Raw genomic sequence first — 22,366 nt, forward strand, 5'->3', positions numbered from 1 at the left:
CTTGATATATGACCCTTAATCATACTATGCTTAAATTGAAGTTCCATCCCCTTTTTTAATAATTTCCTAACTGGAAAAAAGGACTCAATGGGAAAAAGAAAAAAATTTTACACACAAAAAAGCACACAAAGAGAGAATATGAAAATGTTATAGTGAACGGTAAAGTAAGTAAGTATAGACTGATGGAATAAGACGATGAAACGGCTTAAAATAGAATTTACCACAATATCTACCAATAACTTTTTTATCGTTAATAAACCAAAGTTTTACTATGATACTGGTCGTCTATGTTTCGTATTGTTCTCATCTCTCTCATATCTCTTCATATCTCTGTCTCCATCAAATGTAAGAAAAATATTCAAACAAGGTTTATATTGAAAAACCGAACAATAATCCAAGAAATTGTACCACAAAACTTTCCAGGTTTTAAACTTTTGCAATGTTTATAAACCACATCCATCCATCCTCTCTTCACTCTTTATAGTTACTTACTTGCTACCACTCGAAGATAACCGAACATGGCTGTGACGGCATGTATCATCGTGTACGCATATAGTCACACTAGTCAACATCGATTTAGACTTGCCTCATATTATATCATCATATAATAATATGCCAATACCATGCCCTATTGTTTACTATGTATATATCATCTTATTCGATTTTTTATGTCCTATTGTTTATTGTTTATCGTTATGACTGATGAATTATTTATGGTGTTATTATTTTTAATTTTTGCAATGGTTTTTTTTTTTTTTTTTTTTTTTTTGGCCTCACGAATATTTTTTTAATTGCGTGGTTTAACTCCCACTTTTTATAAAATGTCATATATATTTAAAGCTTAAACCAGTGGTATTTCTAAAAATAGATTCCCTAGTATAAGTGTAAAAGTTCAAATTTGAACTAATATAGATCGATACTGCTCTTATTTTGATTAAATGAAATAGTGAAATCATATCATGATAAGAAGAAGGCGCAGAAAAATTTAAGATTTAAAACGTTTTTAGATTGTTGTTAAAAGTTTCAAAAGCCTAAGTCATTCAATGTTTAATTATAAATTTTGAATTGCTTATTTCTATAATTACATTTCGTAAGTTGCCATCACAATTCTAATTCCAATTGCTAAATGATTTAGATGAATGATTACACATTCTATTCTCCACCTTTTTCATACTTCCCCCCTCAGATAGATAAGAAAAATAAAATATGCGCAATTTTTTTTTTTAATTTTTTGTTCCTGTGGGATCAGAACGGTACGGCGTTTACTTTTGATGTTAGTTGATGTATGATTTGGTGATGATGTATGTGTATGAAGCGATTAAGGTAACTATAATGAAAGTGCATCACTTAAGGGTGCGTTCATTGAAATTGGTTATAACGGACGTAGAGATTAATCGAAGCGTACATTGCCACCACTGTAATCAGATACAGGACGTAAATTAAACCAACATTGATCTAATAATCTTACTGAACTGATACAACAATATTTCAGAGTAAGTATAATACTTGGTCAAATTTTGGGAAACTGCAAAAACTATCAGTGCGTTTACTATAAAATTTCGATTGACTTATCATATAAATTGCAACCACTGGATATCTTTCTTGAACGACTAACATACATTATTCATAAAGACAACGTCTCAATGTTCGAAAGATGGTTTTGGTTTGACACTGATCTGTCATTCTATGACGATGATTATATTTATGATTTCTTCACCTATGAATTACCTAATTTTGATAATTATATCAAATTGAAAATACTTAAAGGTATGTCCATTGAACTATTTCTCATATTACAATTGACCACAAATGATGAATTTATAAAACAAATCAAATCTAAAGATATAAATCCTCAACCATTAGTTTATCCTACAACTTGGAATGATGTTAATGAAATTATTAAATTTAATGAATCCTTAACTGATTGCATGGATTATAATAAACAATTACGCCATTCAATTCCAATCGAAGTGGAAATCGAAAATGAAGATCCAATTCAAATACTTCAATTAATTGAAAACTTATTGGAAAATGATAAATCTAATTGTATTGAGTTAGAATTAAGACTTTATCGAAATTCTAGTAATGGATTAAGAGAAATTAAATCCCTTGAAACTTTTAAATATGCCAATAGAGTCAGTCAACTTCAATTCCACTCATATGAAAAAACCAATATTGGAGATGTATTGGAAGTTGATTTTGCAAAATATATAAATTTGAAAGAATTACATGGGTTTTCAAAACAAATTTTAATGAAATTACCTCAATCTTCCATTCAAAATTTAACTGAATTATCTCTTGAGAATATTCATGATCCATCTTATCTTGTTAAACTTGATAATTTAAAATCACTTGCTATGGAATTAGATTATGATCCAGAATTTGATATTAAATACTTACCTCGAAATATAACAATATTAGATTTAACATGTGAAAATACCATCATTAATATTAATTCTGAATATGATTGGCCTCAAAATTTAAAGCATTTACTGTTGATAGGTGGACTGTCTGATAGAGTTCCTTTTGAAAAACTTAAACATTATAAATTACCACCGAAATTAAAAACATTAAGTGCAGACCTCTATGGTGATCTTAAAATGTTTTCTCGATTGCCTGATTCCATGATTGATTTGTTTATTGGCATTACAAATTTTAGGAATGAAAATATCCTTACTATTCCTCGTTGGTTACGAAATTTAAATATTAGCGAATGGAATCTGTCAAGTTCAACTGATAATATTGAATTCAAAAGTGCCTTGGAAAGATTAGAATTAAATGGAATACCTTTCGTCATACCGCATTTAAATTTCGAAAATTTGAAACATTCCTTACGAAGGTTGACCATATCTAGTTATCAACATCAAATTTCATTATATCATTTGAATTTTAATCAGTTTACAAAATTAACATATATAAATATAGTCAATTCCAATTTTGAAAGTTTGGACAATTTTAAACCACCTCCTACTTTGAAATTTATTCAGATTCTTGTCTGTAACATAACTTCAATCACTCACCAATGTCCTTTGTTCAATTCTCCTTTTGACTTTCCAGAATTACACGACATAATAATTTCCCAGTGTCATATCAACTTCATAAGTCCAAATATACAATTACCCATCAATTTGAAGAACTTGGATATTGATGATAAAATAATTAAACATTTCTCATTAACAAATTCTATAATTTATCATCCAGCTTTAGAGTCTTTGAGAATAGGTGTGATACCATTCTCCAAAGTAGTTCCTGATGACTTATTACCATTGAATATTTATTTCAAATCAAAGTTCAAATCATTTACAATTAAATATATTAGTTGTGCTCAAGTAGAGTTTGATCAATTTTATCGTGCTTTGGAGTACATCTATGGAAGAAAGATTATTAGCAAGGATCCAACTAATGATGGCGGAATTATTCTAAAATTTGCTGATTAATAAATTCGTATGAATATATAGCAATGAGAATACAATATTTGTAATATTTCTCCATCTTTAGATATAAACTCTTTTGTTACTTCAATTTTCATAGTAAAATCGTTAGACTGCAAAAATAATTGGTGCGCAATTTGTCAAATATTTGATTAGCATAACAAATAAGTTGCAACCATTAAATGTAAACTATAAATACATAGATATATGATACATTTCTAATAATTTTTTATTCATATCCTTCTTTACCGACCAACGTATCTATAATGGATTCAGATGAAGAAGATGATCTATTTTTATCAGAGTTTATTGAAAGTCAAATGAATGAAGCTGAGAAAGCCGAAAAAAGGGACAAATTCTATAATGATGAGTACATTTACAGTTTCTTCACTTATCAATTACCTAAATTTGATAATTATACCATACTTGAAATTCTTAAAGATATGCCCATTGAAACATTTCTTTTATTACAACTGACTACTAATGATAAATTCATTAAACAACTTAAACTTAAAGATATAAATCCAAAGCCATTAGAATATTCAACTTTTTGGCATAATGATTTTTCTGGAGCTTGTATTCGTGAAATTGATAATTGTCAAAACACCATAATTAATTGCATGAACTATAATAAAACTCTAGGTCATTACATACCTATTAATTTCAGTATCCATCAGGATGGTCAGCAACAAATTTGTTTACCTGAATTTCTTGAAGATTTATTAGACAATAATAATTATTTTGAATTGGAATTGCAAATTAGGGGTTTTAATTTTACTCCATTATTGAAATCTCTTGAAACGTTTAGATTTGGTCATAGAGTTACTCAAATTGTATTTTGTCCCTATAAAACACAGAGAGAATCAGATGTGACAAAATTAGATATAGATTTTTCCAACTATATAAAACTAAATATGTTTTATGCCTGGATGAAACAAACTTTAACAATTAACTTACCACCATCTTCCATTCAAAGTTTAACTTCTTTAACCCTTGCTAATATTTATGATCCAAATTGTCTTATTAAATTAGATAATTTAAAAACTCTTCAAATGATGATAAAAGAAGAGGTAGAATTTGACATCAAATATTTACCACGAAATTTAAAAGAATTAAGTTTATTATGTAATAATGGGATTATTAATATTAATTCGGAAAATGATTGGCCTCAAAATTTAGAACAATTAAAGTTACAGGATGTACACTTTCTTGGATTCCCCTTCGAGAAATTTCAACATTATAAACTACCTCCAAATTTGAAAAAGTTATCGGCTGATGTTCATGTATATCTTGATATGTTTACTCAATTACCTGATTTATTATCAAACTTAGAAATTTCTTTAGGTCCTAGAGCGTTTGCCACTGAAAATATTCTAAAAGTTCCTCTTGGACTTAAAGACTTACAAATTTCCAATTGGTATCTGATAAGTTCTAGTGATACAATTGAATTTGAAAGTGCTTTGGAAAAATTGATCTTAACAAATATTTCTTTCCCATTACCTCAATTAAATTTCCAAACATTAAAACATTCCTTAAGAGATTTAGACATAAGCAAATATCAACATGAAATTTCATTATATCATATGAATTTCAGTCAATTTACAAGCTTGGAAACTATAATTATATCATCTTCCACTTTTGAAAGTTTGGAAAATTTCAAACCATCACCAAGTATTACATATATTGAAATTCATAAATGTCACATACGATCAATCACAGATGAGTGTCTCTTATTTAATTCTCCATTGGACTTTCCAAAATTAACCGAGATATCATTTATCGAGTGTGATATCAGCTACATAAGTCCAAACATCAAATTACCAATCAATTTAAAGAGTTTTAAAATTCATGATAACACTGTTAAAGGTTTTTCATTAACGAATTCTATGATTTATCATCCAACTTTAGAGTATTTGACTGTGGGAGTTATAAAATTATCAAAATTAATACCAGATGACTTAAAACCGTTGGATGTTTATTTCAAATCAAAACTCAAAACATTTTCAATTGAGTATATTAGTTGTTCACAAATGAATCTTGATCAATTTTGTCATGCTTTGGAACAAGTATTTAGAAGGAAGATTCTTCGTAAACATCAATTTGATTATAAGCTATATTCCAAAGTTGATTTGGTTTTTGTTCATCAATAGATGTGTATGTCTTATGCGTAAATTCACTGTTTATGAATAGTTCTAAACCTCCAGGTGTAGAAATTTTTATTCTGGAACATCAGTGTGATAAGTATAGTTTGATTGTGACATTTATTTTTATCAATTATAGGAAACTGCAAAAGCAAATCAATATTCGTTTAGCATAACAATTAAAAATTCCTGTAAGATATATATACATAAAAACTCTATAACATTTTTATTTCATCTCTTTATTTGACACCTAGTAAATATCGTTCATAATGGTTGAAGGATCAGATAGATTTATCGATGGATCAGATGACACTGAAGACTCATTCTACAATGATGAGTATATTTACAACTTCTTCACCTATGAATTTCCTAATTTTGATAATTATACAGTATTGGAAATACTTCAAGGTATTTCTATTGAAACATTTCTCTTGTTACAATTCACTACCAATGATGAATATATCAAACAACTTCAACTTAAAGATATAAATCCAAATCCTTTAGAATTTCTATGTGGTCTGACCACTGATGAAATACCTGAATTACGTCAATCTGTAACAAATTGTATTAGTTATAATAAACCCCTAGGTCATTCAATTCCTATTTCAATCGATTTTTTATATGGAAATGAAATCAAATTACCTCGATTTCTTGAAAGGTCGTTAGAGGTAAACTACTCTCGCCTTTTTAAGTTGCAATTGAACATAAAAGGAGATTCATCTAAGGTATTGAAAATTCTTGAAAATTTTAAATTTGCTGATAAAGTTGAAAAAGTCGACTATAATTCATGTAGAGAAGAAGACTGGGAAAATCAGCTTAATTTGGATATTTCAAAGTATATAAATTTAAAACACTTCCGTGCATGGCCAGAACAAAATTTAACTATTATTTTACCCCAATCATCCATTCAAAATTTGACTTTTTTATCTATTAAAGATGTATATAATCCACATTTGCTTGTTCAGCTTGATAATTTAAAAACTCTTGAGATGGGTGTAGAAAATTGTACAGAATTTGACATTAAATATTTACCACGAAATTTAAAAGAGTTAAATTTAATGTGTATGAATGTAATTATTAATATTAACTCTGATACTGATTGGCCTCAACAGTTAGAAGAATTACACTTTGGGGATCTAATGTTTGATAGCTTTACCTTTGAAAATTTACAACATTATAGTCTACCTCCAAAATTACAACTTTTAGATGTTGAGGTTTATAGTGATCTTAATATGTTTACACAATTACCTGATTCTATAACTGATATGGAAATTATATTAGGTCCATGCTGTTTAGGAACTGAAAACATTCTAAAAATTCCCCTTAATCTAAGAAATCTAACCATTACTGATTGGTATCTGGTAAGTTATACTGATACAATTGAATTTGAAAGTGCTTTGGAAAAATTAATCTTAAGAAATGTTTCTTTCCCATTACCTCATTTCAATTTCCAAACATTAAAACATTCCTTAAGAGATTTAGATATATCTGAATTTCAACATAAAATTTCATTATATCATATGAATTTCAGTCAATTTACAAGTTTGGAAAAGATAAGTATATCATCTTCTACTTTTGAAAGTTTAGAAAATTTCAAGCCAGCACCTAGTATAGAATCTATTTATATTTGCTATATCATCAATCACAGATGAATGTCCCTTATTCAATTCTCCATTAGAATTTCCAAAATTAATTGACATAAAAATTAAAGAATGTGGTATCAACTACTTAAGTCCAAACATTCAATTACCAATCAATTTGCAGCAATTACGTATTTATGACAGAACCATTAAAGATTTTTCATTAACAAATTCTATAATTAATCACCCAAATTTAGAATATTTGGATGTAGGAATAATACGTCTATCCAAATTTATTCCCACTGACTTGGTACCATTGAAAACTGATTTCAAATCAAAATTTAAATCATTTTCAATTAATTATATCAATTGTTCTGATAGAGAATTTGATCAATTATGTCATAGTTTGGAACAATTATATAGAACAAAGATTCGTCTTGAATATCAATGTGTTGAGGATCTATATTCTTACGTTGATTTAGAATGTGTTCATCAATAGATTTATATGTATATATTTAAGTTACAATATAGGTTTTACATTGGTAAATTAGAAAACTGCAAAACAAATAAGTTGCGGTGCGATATAAACTAAAAGATTTTTCATTAACAAATACTATAATCAACCTCCCAACTTTAGAGTATTTGAGTGTTGGAATAGTAAGTCTATCAACTATGATTCCAGATGATTTAATACCATTGGAAACCACTTTCAAATCAAAGCTCGAAACCCTTTTAATGAGATACATTACTTGCTCAAAGATGGAACTTGATCAATTTTGCCAATCCTTGGAATTCATTTATGGCAGAAAGATATCCGGTAAACTTCAATGTAAATATCGAATGTATTCTTGTATTGAATTAAAACTTGTTTACGAGCATGTTGAAACTAGCTAAATTTGTATAAATTTAAATACGAATATACTGTTTAAAAATATTTCTACGGCTTTGACTGTAAACATCTGGCTAAGACAAGCATTATGCTGGTCGGGAAATATTGTTAAATATAGGTGATAGACAAATAGTGGTAGATCTTAACTTTTCTAAGCGTAAAACTCTCGATTGGGAAATCAAAAAATTTAGATGCGCATAACGTAGAAATTGCAGCCATTTAGAACATCTTCAAGATATGTTTTGTTTTACTTTTATATATTTCTTTCACAAACAACTAAGATATCATTAATAAGTGGCTATGATTGGAAACACCGTGTCTCGTGAAATTGAATCATTCTATAATGATTATTATATATCTAAATTCTTCACCAATTCATTTCCTAATTTTAGCTATGACTTAATTATTCAAATCTTTAAACTCCTTTCTATTGAACAGATATTATTGTTACAGTCATTATCTCAAGATGAATATATTAGAAGCCTTAAAATTAAAGATATCACTAGCGAAAGGTTGGTGCTCAGTCACCTTTTCGTAGAGATCGCTGAGGATGAATTAGAAGAGTATATGCAAAAATGCCAAAAAGAATTTGTTAACTCGTTGTCAAATGCTCTGCTATATAACAAGACAGTAGGAAACATAATACCCATATCAATTGAGATAAATGACACTGGTGCTTTCCCTGTCAAATATATTGAGAAATTATTGTCGAAAGCAAAGTTTCATTTGAAGTTAACTTTAGTGAATCTACCCTTTGCCGAATGTAAAAAGCTAGAGAAATTTAGGTATGCCAGTAGTGTAAGTGAACTTAACTTGAGAGGCATACGTTACCATTCCCCCAAAGATAGAGATTCTAATTTGAATTTGTCAAGATATGTAAATATACAAGAATTGAAGGAATATTCGGAAAGTAATTTATCAGTGATATTATCTTCAGCTATTCCTTATAAACTTTCTTCTTTGATTATTAACGATCTTGTTGAGGGAAATCATATATCAAGGCTTGAAAATTTAACATCGCTATCTTTACATTTAACTGATAACATGGACTTCGAAATAAAGCAGTTACCCAGGAGTCTAATTTCTTTAGAATTAGCAAGTGGAAGTGGATTTATCTACATAAGTTCAAGCAATGACTGGCCACAAAAGCTAGAGAATTTGGTATTACGTTCTACAAATCTTTTTCAAATGACTTTTCATAACTTGCAGTTTTATAAACTTCCCCCCAGCCTACGAACTTTCGATTTTTCTGTCAGTTATCCTTTCAATATTTTACCTCAATTACCTGATTTGTTGAAAGTTTTGAAAGTTGAATTACCTAGCCCCCTGAGTTACAGAGATTTTTATTCTGAAGCTTCACTTCCATATCTAAAAAGGTTGGTTATTCATAATGACTTTTGGGAAAATGATAAACGTATCATTAAATTCACTAGTGAATTAGAATCATTGAAGTTATGCCATATGAAATTTCCAATACCTGAAGTTGATTTTCATGTTATGCGGTTTTCTCTAAAAGAATTAAGAATAGTTCATTATAATGGCGATACTGCTCTTGAAAATTTAAACTTTAATCAATTTCAAAATTTATCTGTCATTTATTTAAAGGATTGTAAAATCAATCACCTAAAATATTTCTCACCACCTAGTTCCTTAAAAACATTGGAAATATATGAATGTCCTATTTCATCAATTGAAGAAAGTTGTCCTATATTTAAAGACTCATCAAATTATTCATTCTTAACAGAGATCAAAATCAATTCTTGTCCAATCATATTAATTTCACCCAATTTAGAATTACCATCGAAATTAGAACATTTGTCAATCGTTGGTAGAACAGGGAGTCTAACAAATTGTATTCATATCGGCCCATCAATTCTCAATCATAAATCCTTAACCTATTTAAGACTAGGAATCACACCCTCTCTTTGTTTGCATTGCTTTCCCGATAAAAAATGTCAAACTAAGTTAAGATTTTTAAAGTTAATAGTTCCAAGAAACATATCCTCTGAGCTTAGTTCCATTAGTTCTAAAATTGGCAAATACATGGGGAACCACGAAATTAGAAGGAATAAAGTAGGCAAAACATTCGTGATAACATTGGATTTTAGCATCTCTCGAACACTATTTTAGATTTTATCTAAAGCACATTTACGTAAAAGTCAATCACATTCATATCAGTATGTTGGGCTTATTTGTTCAATAGAATTTAAGGGGTAAGGGATTGATTTTTTCTCTATATATTCGCAACTATAAATAGCTCTAGATCCCCCAAAAATATTTACAAAATTTACACACAACTTTCTTTATCCTTTAAACAACAATTGAAGATAGAAGGAATATTTCAAGAGATATATGATTTAATAATGGAAAATGTTTCTATAGACTTTGAATCTTCCATAAGAGAACTTGATAAATCAGATTCAGAAATATCCAACTATGATGATGATTATGTATTCAGTTTCTTTACATCTTTATTTCCTAAATTAGATCATTACTTAGTATTACATATCTTACTGTTACTTCCTATTGAAAAGATTCTACTTCTACTTTCAGCCAACATCGATGAAAGTGTTAATTGTCTCAGACAAAAAGAAATTACTCTGAAAAGGTTTCATGTTACATATCCGGAACATGATTATAGTTCACAATTGACGGAGTATGGTGTCATGAAAGCTGATGAAAATGAACGAGACATTCGTAAAACATTTGAAAACATCAATGAATACAATCAACGTAGTGGTGATATCGTTCCAATTTCTTTGGACTTATCATATTCTTCTATCTTCCCAATTAAATTTATTGATGACTTTACTTAACAAATCTTCAAATTTGGAGTTAGAATTAGGTTTAAGTCTCTACTCGCCCGAACAGAGTAATAATATTGCTAATTTTAAATATGCTAATAGTGTCAATATGATACGTATGCTGAATAGATATTCTGATGAAGAAGTAAAAAAGCATAATTTAGTCTTGGATCTTTCAAATTTTATTAACATAAGAAAGGTTTATGACTGGTCATCAGACAGGAAATTAAAATTCCCTTACACTATCGGTAACCAGTTAACTGATTTATATGTTAAATGTAAGTACTTTGAATTAATCTCATGTTCCCTTAATAATTTGAAGCATCTTAATTTGAAATTTGAAAATAATTATAAATTTAGTGTTAAAAATTTACCTAGAAATATCGAATCACTAGATATTGACGGCGAAATTGATAGTGAAATTACTCTTCTCAAAATTAATTCAAAAGATGACTGGCCCCAGAACCTTAAAGTTTTGAGATTAATTAGAGTAATTTATTCTAACATCAATAGCGAAGTAGATTATAAGCTACCACCTCGCTTGAAAAAGGTACTGCTTATTGGTAAATCTACTCTCACTTTCTTTCGCTTTTTGCAGGACAAAGTAAATCATTTATTTGTTAATATGCAAGGGGATAGTGAATGCTACTGCGAGAATATTTTGAAGACTCCAATCAGTCTTAGAGATTTGGAAATTAAAAGCTGGAATGTAGTGCCAGGAATCATTCCGATAGTATTTGAATGCAAATTAGAGAGGTTTTGTTTATCTCGCAGCAATTTCCCCCTTCATGAATTTGATCTTCAAATGTTGAAACATTCCTTGAAGGACATTACTTTACAATGGTATAAATCTTCATTATCATCCTTAGATTTTACTATGTTTACAAGTTTAACATATATTACTTTACATCAATGCAAATTTGATAATTGGGATAGTTATCATGATACATTTGTTGTTAATTTGAAATTATTTGACTTAGAAGAATAGATTTGATAGTCTGGTATTTCTTAACATAATTCTATCAATTATAATTTTGCTTATACATACATAATTTAGAATATCTTCTGATTTCATCTAAAATATTTTGCTAATAGGAATAACATAGATCTGTTGTTCAAGATCTATATCTAAATAGTTTACCTACTATTTTGCTAGTTTAAATATCTTTAATATGGCTAAATAAAGAAAATTTTAAAAAGAAATCAATCTCCCTGTAGATGGTGTTAGCTAAAGATTGAATCAACGTCAGCTAAACCAATTATAGTTTTGGATAAAACAAAGGAAATAGATGCAAAAAAAGAACCCACGCCGGGAGTCGAACCCGGAATCTTTTGATTAGAAGTCAAACGCGTTAACCATTACGCTACGCAGGCGTTCTATATATTTTCTTATTTTCGCTCAATTTCCAGTATCTGTGCAAGTCCACTAAAAATTTCTCAAACAAAATTTTTTTTATAGGCCGCCAGATTAATTTTTGCATTTTTTCATTTCAAGTCTTAGAGTTTTCATAATTTATTTCTCTATTTCACATTTATATTTTCAAATACATAGAAGCAGTATTTTCTCAGTTGGTAACTTCAATACTACTCAGAAAACGAGAAGAACCACTTTAACTGCTTACTCGTTCACCAGTTACAATCTTCAAATAGATCCTCAAATTGGCCTTTACATAAAATCAATACAATTCTATAATAACTTTAGGTAAGGTACTATCATTTTAATATAACTTATCTCTAACATTTCCCTAATTCCACAAGTTCGTTATTATCTCCTGCAGAATAGTGTAAGTTGAATGTAGTATGCTGGAGAAAAAGATGATCTTATTTTGCAATCATTTTCCATTTGTGTGATCCCGCACACCCGCAATCTTGATGGACTTCGTGCGACCGCATCTAATATCAAAATTACACATCTACAATTCATCACAACCCACTTGATATCGGGACTTATTATTGTCATTTAATAGTATCATGACTATTAACGTTAGAGCTTGTGATAATTGCAAAAGAGGTAAAAGGAAGTGTGACAAACAATCTCCATGCAATACGTGTATGAGGTACAAAAGAAGATGCTCGTACAGTGAAAAATCTGCTGAATATCAATCCTACCATAATAATCACTCCAGTGTTGAAGTTTCACCAGATACTTCTGAAAATCATAATGATCGATCAAAAAGAACAAAAACTGATAATTTTAGGGATGAGGGCGACCTGGACCTGGCCGTGCACCTTATTAACATATATAAAGATTACTGTCAAGAGTATGTCAAACCAAACACAGACAGAAATTCATTCGGACCATTCAGTTATGTGGCACTCCAGAGTGATGCTTGTTTGAAGCATGTTTGGCATTATATTGACAATGTAGGAATGAAATACGTAATTAGACCCCAAAAAATACCTTCTTACGAAATGCTTGCGCCAACATCTACCTCACCAATTGCACAAACTAACACAAATACATCTGGCTTTGATTCTACGAGTCATCAGCGTTTAACAGGAATAGTTTTGTTTAATGAAACTCAAATAGGAGGTGAGGATGCTATAAATCTAAGTGAAACAGGGTTATTAAAGCTATTGCCTAGTAGAAAGACTCTCTGGCTATTGGTAAGAAGGTTTTTTTCAAAGGTCTATCCATTTATACCCATAATTGATGAAAGAGATTTCCGAACTCGAATTTCAAAACTCCTAGACGAAGAAAGTTTTGAGCATATTCCCTTTTCAAGTATAACTTTAGATAATAAATATGATTTTACCTACATCGGTATTTTATTGATAATATTAAGACTCAGTTACTTATCTTATTTTTCAAACGACTTAAATCTGAATAATCCAGTATTCATAAATGATCAAAGTCTGAAATCTTTAGAGCTTAAATTTGTCTTAGAGAATCCTATCACTTTACAGAATATAATTATTGCTCAAAAATGTCTTGATGAATTTAACATATTTGAAAGGACCAATGTAAAAGTTTTGCAGCTAGCCATATTGTTGAGAACATATAGGCATTTAGCACCTGAAGAAGGTGATGGTCCTGATGGAGGAGATTCACAGGTGTTAACTTCAACTTTAGTCAATATGGCTACAAACCTTGGTATTAATAGGGAACCAAAGTCACTTGATAAACGAGATAAAAATTTATTTAGAAAGTTGGCAATCCATTTAAGAAATCTTGATTCAAGTGAGTTTTTATGTTATGGAACTCCAAGATCGATTAATAATAGATATTTTGATATACAGTGTCCATTTCACGAATCCAACTCCTCAAATCTAATTGATACAGATTTAGAATATGAAGTGATTGAAGCTTATGATGTCATTGGCTTAAAGTTTAAACTATTGAGTGATTTATACGATTTGATCATTGACTTGAATAAATCAACTTCCATAAATTTAATAACTGAGAAACTAAATTTCTTAAACAAGAATTTATTGCCAGATTTAAAACATTCAAATTCTTTATCACAAGTTGCCAATGTTTGCCAGACAAAACTGTCTTTATTAGGATTACAGTTCATTATGTCAGTTCAGTATATCATTTTTATGCATTATGAATCATATGGACTCTTTTCATTAAGTTTTACATATATTTATGATATATTGAAATTGATTGTATTACATGTATTGCCATTCATAAAGACAGTGAATGCAAAGTTTGAAAATTCAGATTTAATGATTGTTATTCCAATTATTCAGACTCTATATCTTAAATCTATGTTAATGCTATGTGCTGTGTTAATCAGAACTAATATTTCAATCCAAAATGAGGAGAAAAGCTCAGAACGGATAAAATACTTAATTCTCTTATCCGTTTCTTTAAGAAATTGTTGTATTGAGTTATTAAAAGCGTTTGCAAATGTCAGTACTAGATACTATTATTTTTGGAGAACGAACTGTGGGTCAAATGGGGTATTAAAAATTTGCTTTACGAAGGAGTTTTATGAACCGATAAAGAATGATTCTCATTGTCAATTGAACTATTCAACTGATCAAGTCCAGAAGTTTTTGAATGTTTTTTATAGTAGTCAAAACAGCGATGAAGCGGATATTGATTCTCAGAATGGCAGTATTTCTGCTCTACAAAATATTGATGTAAATTCAGTGATAGGTGCTGCAATTCCCGATATTTCAAATGATTACATCAGTGATACAAATCTCAATCTGTTTTGGTTCTATATAAAGAAGAGTGCAAGAACTAATGCTACCATGAAGAAGTTTCCAAACTCATCAATCGATTTATCTCCAATGAATTTCTCGTTTGAAGAACCTTTTAATCTTGATCAAATTAACCAAATTTATAATGAATTTTATAGTGAATTATTCACTACTGATGTTTAGTTTCAAGATACTATAGTTCAAATGAAATATATGTTACCAATAGAATATCATATATACAACAGGTGTGATTGTCCGATCCTTATACGGACGTTGTTATAATCCGTAGCCATGTTGCTTAGCATCAGTCTGTGCGGGAACTGTTTGTATTAAGGTTTTTTCAATATGCGGCCGCACAAAATAAATTCCCATTATATAATTTGCGGCCGCTATATACATTATGAGAATAGATGAGTTGCAAAGCGTTATAGCTTCCAAAGAATTTATCTAGTATATATATAATCCTTCCAATCTCCCATATATCAAAAATCAATAATTAACTTTATAATTACATATCAAATAACAATAACAAATAATCATGTCTAACAGTTTAGCAGATACTGTAGACAATCAATCAATTGATAAGCAAATGATCAGTAACATGTCAAGAGACAAGAACAAATCTTTAAATCAGGATTCTAATAATAGTCAAGACACATCACAAGAAGACCAAGTACAACAAGGTGGTGCTGGAGATGGAACTAAGGAAGAAGATCAATACTTAGAAGGGATGAAATTGGTTGCTTGTGTCTTTTCTGTATTAGTATGTTTATTTTTAATTGGTTTAGATCAAACTATAGTGATCACTTTGTTATCAACTGTTGGTAACAAATTCAATGCCCTTGATAAAATTGGTTGGCTATCATCTGGATATTTGTTAACAGTATGTGTTTTTGCACCATTCTGGGGAATGTTCTCAATAAGTTTTGGTAGGAAACTTACCATGATTATTTCGGTAGTTCTCTTTGAAGTTGGTTCCTTGATTTGTGCACTTTCTGTTAATATGGAAATGTTGATTTTTGGAAGAGCTCTTTCGGGTGTTGGTGGTGGGGGAATACAGTCATTGACTTTTATAATTATTTCAGAAGTTGTGCCACTTCATAAAAGACCATTGACAATGGCATTTGTCGGTGTTACATACGCCATATCCTCAGTGCTTGGGCCAATTATTGGAGGTGCATTTACTACTAAGGTTTCTTGGAGATGGAGTTTTTATGTTAATCTTCCTATTGGGGGGTTGGCTTTAGCTATCTTTTTCTTTTCATTTAATCCACCAAAAGTTAAGGGTTCAATTAAGCAAAAGCTTGCTAAAATCGACTTTTTAGGCACTATTTTGATAGTTGGAGGTTTGATTTTGATTTTATTAGCACTTACATTTGGTGCATCTTATCAATATAAATGGAAATCAGGAATAGTAATTAGTTTCTTTATTGTTGGAGCCATATTAATTGCTGGTTTTATTGTTTGGAATTTCAAATACTCAAAGTACCCATTAATCTTACCTAGTGCGGTTAAGATTCTTCAAGTCAATGCGGGTGCCATTTCAATTTTCTTTATGTATGCTTACTTTATTGCTTTGACACTTTATCTTTCTATTTACTTTCAAATTGTTAAGGATAAATCTGCTTTACAAAGTGGAATAAGTGAATTCCCTATCATCATATCCATTGTTGTCAGTTCGATACTTTCAGGCGTTTTAATTAAGAAGACTAATAATGTTAAAACAATGTATATTATTTCTGGAATATTGGGACCAATAGGACTTGGTCTCTTTACGTTATATGATATCGATACAACTTCAGGAAAATCAATTGGGTTACAAATCATTTCTGGTATCTCCATGGGAATCATGCTCAATTCAACAATAATTTCTGCTCAAGTTAGTGCCCCAAAAGTTCCAGGTGGAACAATTTTAACTATTACCTATATCGTATTTGCAAGATGTCTTGGGGGTGCTATTGGTGCTAATTTAAGTGATGTGGTTTACAATTCTAGTTTCATAAATCTTTATAGAAAGCATCTTGCAAAAGAAGTAAACCAGTTAATAATTCGAGAGTTAGGCCAAGTCAGTCCTTATCAAATGTTATATTCAACTGCTTCTATTGCTGATCTCTCATTAGAGTCTCAATTGTTTATCAAAACCTTATTCAATCAATCAATTAGAAATGTTTATTATATGTGCATAATCTTCTCAGGGATCTCGATGATCGCCTGTTTTTTTACAACTAATAAACCTATCCCTGATGCTGAAGAAGAAGTTAGTTTGAATAAGGAAGATGTATAGATTTTTATTCTATAGGTTTTTTAGTTTAATTTTAAGTTCTTTATTTTTGTATGTATTGGATTTCGCAATAAAATTTCCAAAATTGCAAGCTTTAATTTTCTGACCCTAGGGAATTCCCTAAAATTTTTAATTATTTTATGCTCGGCCGAGATATCAAAAATCTAAAAACAAAATATGTAAAACTCATCTTCTGTTATTATAATTGTCATCTACTAGAAAGTCGTCAGATATGAGTTTAAGACAAGTGACAGTATGCGAGAATTGCCGGACCAGGAAGGTAAAATGCGATAGACTAATGCCATGCGCTGGTTGTAAAAGATCAAAGAAACAATGCACTTATCGCCTGACTAAACGACCTTTGGAAGTCGACATCAATAATAATGCTGATTCAATTAAAATCCCAAGGCTTTCTAATAGCATACTGGTTATTTCATCAAGCAGAAGTAATGAGATTGATAATATGGGTCATATTAATATATACAAAGATTTCTATCATGTTTATGTTAAATCCAGCACTGTTCGCAGTTGTTTTGGACCATTCAGTTGGGTCTCGTTTATGAAGAGTGATTCTGCCTTAAAGCATGTTTGGGATTATATTGATTTATTAGGTGTTAATAATCTATTCAAAGCTATGGAAGGAGTGGATCCTAACACAATTCAATATCCCAATTCAAAACAGCATCAATATTTGACAGGAGCTATACTAGGTGCTACTGATAGAGCTGGTGAAAACAGTTCTAACTTGCTATCTTTGGAGACACAACAGGAGTTATCGGAATCTTATATATTATCAATATTCCCAACTCGAAAAGTAGTGTGGGCTTTAATAAGACGATTTTTTAAAATTGTTTATCCTTATATGCCAATCATCGATGAACGTGATTTCAAAAGTCAAATATCCAATATCCTTGATGAAGAAAGTTTAGAAAACATCCCATTCTCACTGATTCAAATAAAAGATAAAATTGATTTAGCAAATTTTGGTATACTATTGGTTATTTTAAGAATAAGTTATATATCGTACCTTTCAACCGAGTTAGGGTTGAACGATCCCACCTTAATTATTTCCAAAGATCTGAAATCATTAGATCGTAAATTCATATTAGAAAACCCAATAAGTTTAGAGTTTGTTTCATTAAGTCAAAAGTGTCTTGAAAGGTTTGATATGTTTGAAAGAAGTAGTATAATTGTATTTCAATTAGCATTATTGTTAAGAACTTATCGACATTTGGCTCCAGAACAAGGAGACACACCAGATGGTGCTTATGCTCAAATATTTACATCTACACTAGTAAGTATGGCAAATAATCTTGGACTAAACAGAGAACCTTCTGAACTGGAAAGTTCTGAACAAGATAATCTATTCAGAAAATTGATCTTTCATCTAAAAGAATTGGACTCGTTTGAATCAGTAAGTTATGGAACTCCCACATGTTTTAATTTACGATTCTTTGATGTCAAACAGCCCGAATTTGATGCGGTTACATCGAATTTAATCGATATTCAATTAGAACGAGAAGTTATTTCAACCTACACCAAAGTGAGTTCCATTTACGAACTGTTGATTGCAATATATGATTTAGCTATCAACATTAACAGTCCCATTTCTATAGATTCATTATCTACCGAATTGCAAAAGCTAACTAGCGAATTGTTGCTTATCACAGCTAATCTGAATATCACCAGCCTTGAAAATGCATTGGAGAAAAAATCATCATTATTAGGCCTACACCTTATTTTATCAATTAACTCCTTAATATTCGTTCATTACGAAGATAATAACGATAGCACAAAAGGTTTCAAATTCATGTATGAGTGTATGAAGCTAATTAAATCTACAATTATTCCCAATCTTCTCAATTTAAGAGATTCTACTGATAATATGGCAATAATGACTATAGTGCCTATATTAAAAACATTATACCTTAAGTCATTTTTGATACTTAGTACTATGCTAATTAGAACCAATATTTCGATACAAAAGGAAGAAAAAGGATCAGAAAGATCAAGAAATCTTATTCTATTATCTATAGCATTAAGAAATTCATGTATTGAATTACTCGAAATATTTTCTATATTTGGAACTCGATATTATTATTTATGGAGAATTAATCGTGGATGTAATGAAGTATTAAAGATTTGCTTTTCAAAGAATTTCCATCAACCCCTAAAGGAAGATCCCAACTGTGCTTTGAATTTCTCCACATCAGAAGTCAAAGAAATCCTAATGATATTTTATAATAGTCTAGGGAAGGAAACTGAAATTGAAACCATTGATATTAATTCAGTCATTTCGGCTGAAATTCCAGAAATCTCAAATAACTACATTAGCGGATTGGATTTGAATAGGTTTTGGTATATCATTAAAAGGAACTCTAGATCAAATAAAGTGGGTAAATCTACAACCTCGGAAATCACACTTTCCCCCCTGGACTTTGTTCAGGAAAGTTCATTTGATCTTGAATACTTTAATGGGTTTTACAATGAATTTTACAATAATTTATTTAGTACTAGCGAGATTTTGCAATAAAAATCTCGGCCGTGAAAAAAATTTACCGTACAATTTATATCGGGCGAGCAATATATATAAAAATAATATAAATACAAGTCAAGTTTCCCCCTTTCATAAAACAATTAACAATATAGAAGTATCATAAATAGTCTCTTTACTTATTGTTTAATAATCATGTCTGATAAAGAACTGGAAGTAGTCAAAGTTGCTGGAGATAACGCTGGTGATGGAACTAAACTGGAAGATCATTACTTAGAAGGGTTCAAATTGGTTGCTTGTATAGTCTCAATCTTATCATGCTTATTCTTAATTGGATTAGACCAAACTATCGTTATAACTTTATTAACTACTGTTGGTAATAAATTTAATTCGATTGATAAGATCGGTTGGTTATCATCTGGGTATTTAGTCACTGTATGTGTATTTGCTCCATTCTGGGGTAAGTTCTCGATTAGTTTTGGAAGGAAATTTAGTATGATGATTTCTATAATAATATTTGAAACTGGTTCTTTGATTTGTGGATTATCAACTAGTATGGATATGTTAATTGTTGGTAGAGTAGTTGCTGGAATTGGAGGAGGTGGAATCCAAGCCTTAACTTTCATTATTGGTACTGAGGTAGTTCCTATTCACAAACGACCAAAAATCATGTCATTTGTGGGTATCACCACTGCTATTTCATCTGTTTTAGGTCCGATTATTGGTGGTGCATTTACTACCCATGTTACTTGGAGATGGAGTTTCTATATAAACTTACCTATTGGAGGGTTAGCATTAGTGTTATTTTTCTTTTCATTTAATCCTCCTCCAGTACAAGGAACTTTCAAAGAGAAAATCGGTAAGATCGATTTTATTGGAACTTTAATTGTGATTGCTGGGCTATTATTAATATTATTAGCTCTTACATTTGGTTCATCTTATGAATATAACTGGAATTCAGCAATAGTAATAAGTTTCTTTGTGGTTGGTGGAATACTTTTGATCACATTTATGATTTGGAATTACAAATTTTCAAAACAACCATTGATTTTACCAGAAGTGTTAAATGTACCTCAAGTTAATGCATCCGCTATTGCTTCATTATTCATGTTTGCATATTTCATTTCGACTACTCTTTACCTTTCCATCTACTTTCAACTTGTTAGAGGTAAAAGTGCCTTAGATACCGGTTTAAATTTATTTCCTATGATTATATCACTTGTGGTTACTTCTATAATTTCAGGTAAACTTATCAAGAAGACATTATCAGTTAAACCGTTTGTGATCATTGGGGGAATCATGGGCCCTATTGCAGTTACACTTCTCACTTTATATGATGATAACACATCTACGGGAAAGTCAATTGGATTACAGATTTTATTAGGAGTAGCTATACGTATGCAATTTCAATCATTGATTTTATCATCACAATTAAGTGCCCCAAATGTGCCTAGTGGAACTATTTTAACCTTGACTTATATAGTTTTCGCTAGATGTCTTGGTGGATCTATAGGAGCAAATTTATCCAATGTTGTCTATAATTCAACATTTATCAATACATTCCAGGATCGCTTAAGAAAGGAAACCAACTCCATTATAATTCAGGAATTATTAAATATTAGTCCATACAACTTACTTCATTCCAGTACTTTACTTAATGAAATGTCACCAGTTACAGAAGTATTTGTTAAAGGATTATACAATAATGCCATTAAGAATGTATATTATTTGAATATTGGATTTGCAGGTATGACCTTAATTGCAGGTATTTTCACTACCAATAAACGTATCCCTGATCCAACCAAGGGAGAAAGTGAAAGAAAAGCAGTTGAAAAATTAAGATTAGGTGCTTAGTTAGTAGTAAATATGTGTTTAATTATATTTTTTACAGCATTTTAATTTTTGCGACCACAATCTGTCTTTCCTAATTGGGAAAAGTGTAATTTGGACACGACGATTTCCCCTCATTCAAATTTAATTGTTCCCAATCCGAAAAATGTTCGGTTCGAGATATTTTTAAATAAGGGAGAGACAGCAAAAGTGAAAATGAATCACAAGCTCTTTAAAGGGCTCTAGCTTCTAAGGTCATCAATAGTATTCTACCACAAGCCATCAAATATACGAACAATACAATGTCTGGTAGTGAAGATGACAAAACTCCTACTGGGAGAAAGAAATCGACAAAGTCTTCTGTTTTAAGTGATGAACAAAAGAAGGTATGTTAGTATCATCCCCCACAATTGAGCTTTTGGGCTTATTGTCATTTTTTAACGAAGGAAGGATATATATACTAACCAATTATGAAGGCGCATCATATAGCTTCTGAACAAAAGAGAAGAGAGAATATTCGATCAGAGTTTGATAAGATTGTATCATTAACTCCCACTTTGAATGATCTGGAAAATAGATCTGAATTAAATATATTAACCAAGAGTGCTGATTTCATAGATCAATTGAAGGATGAAAATGCTAAATTAGTTGAATTGGCTCAAAAGAAAGGTATCCCCATTCCTCCTGATTTAATTTACTCGGGTCCAAAGAGTGATGGAGCTGATATAGCCCAATGATTGATGGGTTTTTAACCTTTTGCT

At 30.2% G+C, this 22,366-nt stretch overlaps 10 protein-coding genes and 1 non-coding gene across 11 annotated transcripts; 10 read left to right on the forward strand and 1 right to left on the reverse strand. All coding sequences in view use genetic code 12, as the record gives it.

Annotated features, from left to right (window-relative positions):
* Positions 1-1,643: 1,643 nt before the first annotated feature.
* On the forward strand, positions 1,644-3,437 carry DFJ63DRAFT_314377 (uncharacterized protein; the record flags this gene model as incomplete). The annotated part of the gene is made up of 1 exon (XM_064906349.1): positions 1,644-3,437. One exon carries the CDS (start codon positions 1,644-1,646, stop codon positions 3,435-3,437), a length of 1,794 nt encoding a protein of 597 aa, XP_064761103.1.
* Positions 3,438-3,697: 260 nt separating this feature from the next.
* On the forward strand, positions 3,698-5,581 carry DFJ63DRAFT_336520 (uncharacterized protein; the record flags this gene model as incomplete). The annotated part of the gene is made up of 1 exon (XM_064908395.1): positions 3,698-5,581. One exon carries the CDS (start codon positions 3,698-3,700, stop codon positions 5,579-5,581), a length of 1,884 nt encoding a protein of 627 aa, XP_064761104.1.
* A 130-nt stretch (positions 5,582-5,711) lies between these two features.
* Positions 5,712-7,689, forward strand: DFJ63DRAFT_194076 (uncharacterized protein). Its single transcript, XM_064903906.1, has one exon. It carries the CDS (start codon positions 5,842-5,844, stop codon positions 7,222-7,224), a length of 1,383 nt encoding a protein of 460 aa, XP_064761105.1. The 5' UTR covers positions 5,712-5,841; the 3' UTR covers positions 7,225-7,689.
* A 652-nt stretch (positions 7,690-8,341) lies between these two features.
* DFJ63DRAFT_314380 (uncharacterized protein) lies at positions 8,342-10,171 on the forward strand (the record flags this gene model as incomplete). Its single annotated transcript, XM_064906350.1, has 1 exon — positions 8,342-10,171. The coding sequence occupies one exon, from the start codon at positions 8,342-8,344 to the stop codon at positions 10,169-10,171; it is 1,830 nt and encodes a 609-aa protein (XP_064761106.1).
* Positions 10,172-10,723: 552 nt separating this feature from the next.
* On the forward strand, positions 10,724-11,833 carry DFJ63DRAFT_314381 (uncharacterized protein; the record flags this gene model as incomplete). The annotated part of the gene is made up of 1 exon (XM_064906351.1): positions 10,724-11,833. One exon carries the CDS (start codon positions 10,724-10,726, stop codon positions 11,831-11,833), a length of 1,110 nt encoding a protein of 369 aa, XP_064761107.1.
* A 313-nt stretch (positions 11,834-12,146) lies between these two features.
* DFJ63DRAFT_t110 lies at positions 12,147-12,219 on the reverse strand. The gene has a single exon. It is a non-coding gene; the product is annotated as a tRNA-Arg (tRNA).
* A 106-nt stretch (positions 12,220-12,325) lies between these two features.
* Positions 12,326-15,361, forward strand: DFJ63DRAFT_194079 (fungal transcriptional regulatory protein). The gene has a single exon (XM_064903907.1). It carries the CDS (start codon positions 12,817-12,819, stop codon positions 15,181-15,183), a length of 2,367 nt encoding a protein of 788 aa, XP_064761108.1. The 5' UTR covers positions 12,326-12,816; the 3' UTR covers positions 15,184-15,361.
* Positions 15,361-17,344, forward strand: DFJ63DRAFT_194349 (MDR family MFS transporter). The gene has a single exon (XM_064903911.1). The coding sequence runs from the start codon at positions 15,539-15,541 to the stop codon at positions 17,282-17,284; it is 1,746 nt and encodes a 581-aa protein (XP_064761109.1). The 5' UTR covers positions 15,361-15,538; the 3' UTR covers positions 17,285-17,344.
* Positions 17,345-17,513: 169 nt separating this feature from the next.
* DFJ63DRAFT_314384 (fungal transcriptional regulatory protein) lies at positions 17,514-19,814 on the forward strand (the record flags this gene model as incomplete). Its single annotated transcript, XM_064906352.1, has 1 exon — positions 17,514-19,814. One exon carries the CDS (start codon positions 17,514-17,516, stop codon positions 19,812-19,814), a length of 2,301 nt encoding a protein of 766 aa, XP_064761110.1.
* A 156-nt stretch (positions 19,815-19,970) lies between these two features.
* DFJ63DRAFT_314385 (MDR family MFS transporter) lies at positions 19,971-21,629 on the forward strand (the record flags this gene model as incomplete). The annotated part of the gene is made up of 1 exon (XM_064906353.1): positions 19,971-21,629. One exon carries the CDS (start codon positions 19,971-19,973, stop codon positions 21,627-21,629), a length of 1,659 nt encoding a protein of 552 aa, XP_064761111.1.
* A 278-nt stretch (positions 21,630-21,907) lies between these two features.
* INO4 (Ino4p) lies at positions 21,908-22,342 on the forward strand (the record flags this gene model as incomplete). The annotated part of the gene is made up of 2 exons (XM_064908396.1): positions 21,908-21,991; positions 22,082-22,342. The coding sequence occupies 2 exons, from the start codon at positions 21,908-21,910 to the stop codon at positions 22,340-22,342; spliced, it is 345 nt and encodes a 114-aa protein (XP_064761112.1).
* Between the last annotated feature and the right edge of the window lie 24 nt (positions 22,343-22,366).

Source organism: Scheffersomyces coipomensis (assembly GCF_036884675.1).
Source record: "Scheffersomyces coipomensis strain NRRL Y-17651 chromosome Unknown DFJ63scaffold_5, whole genome shotgun sequence".
Lineage (NCBI taxonomy): Eukaryota > Fungi > Ascomycota > Pichiomycetes > Serinales > Debaryomycetaceae > Scheffersomyces > Scheffersomyces coipomensis.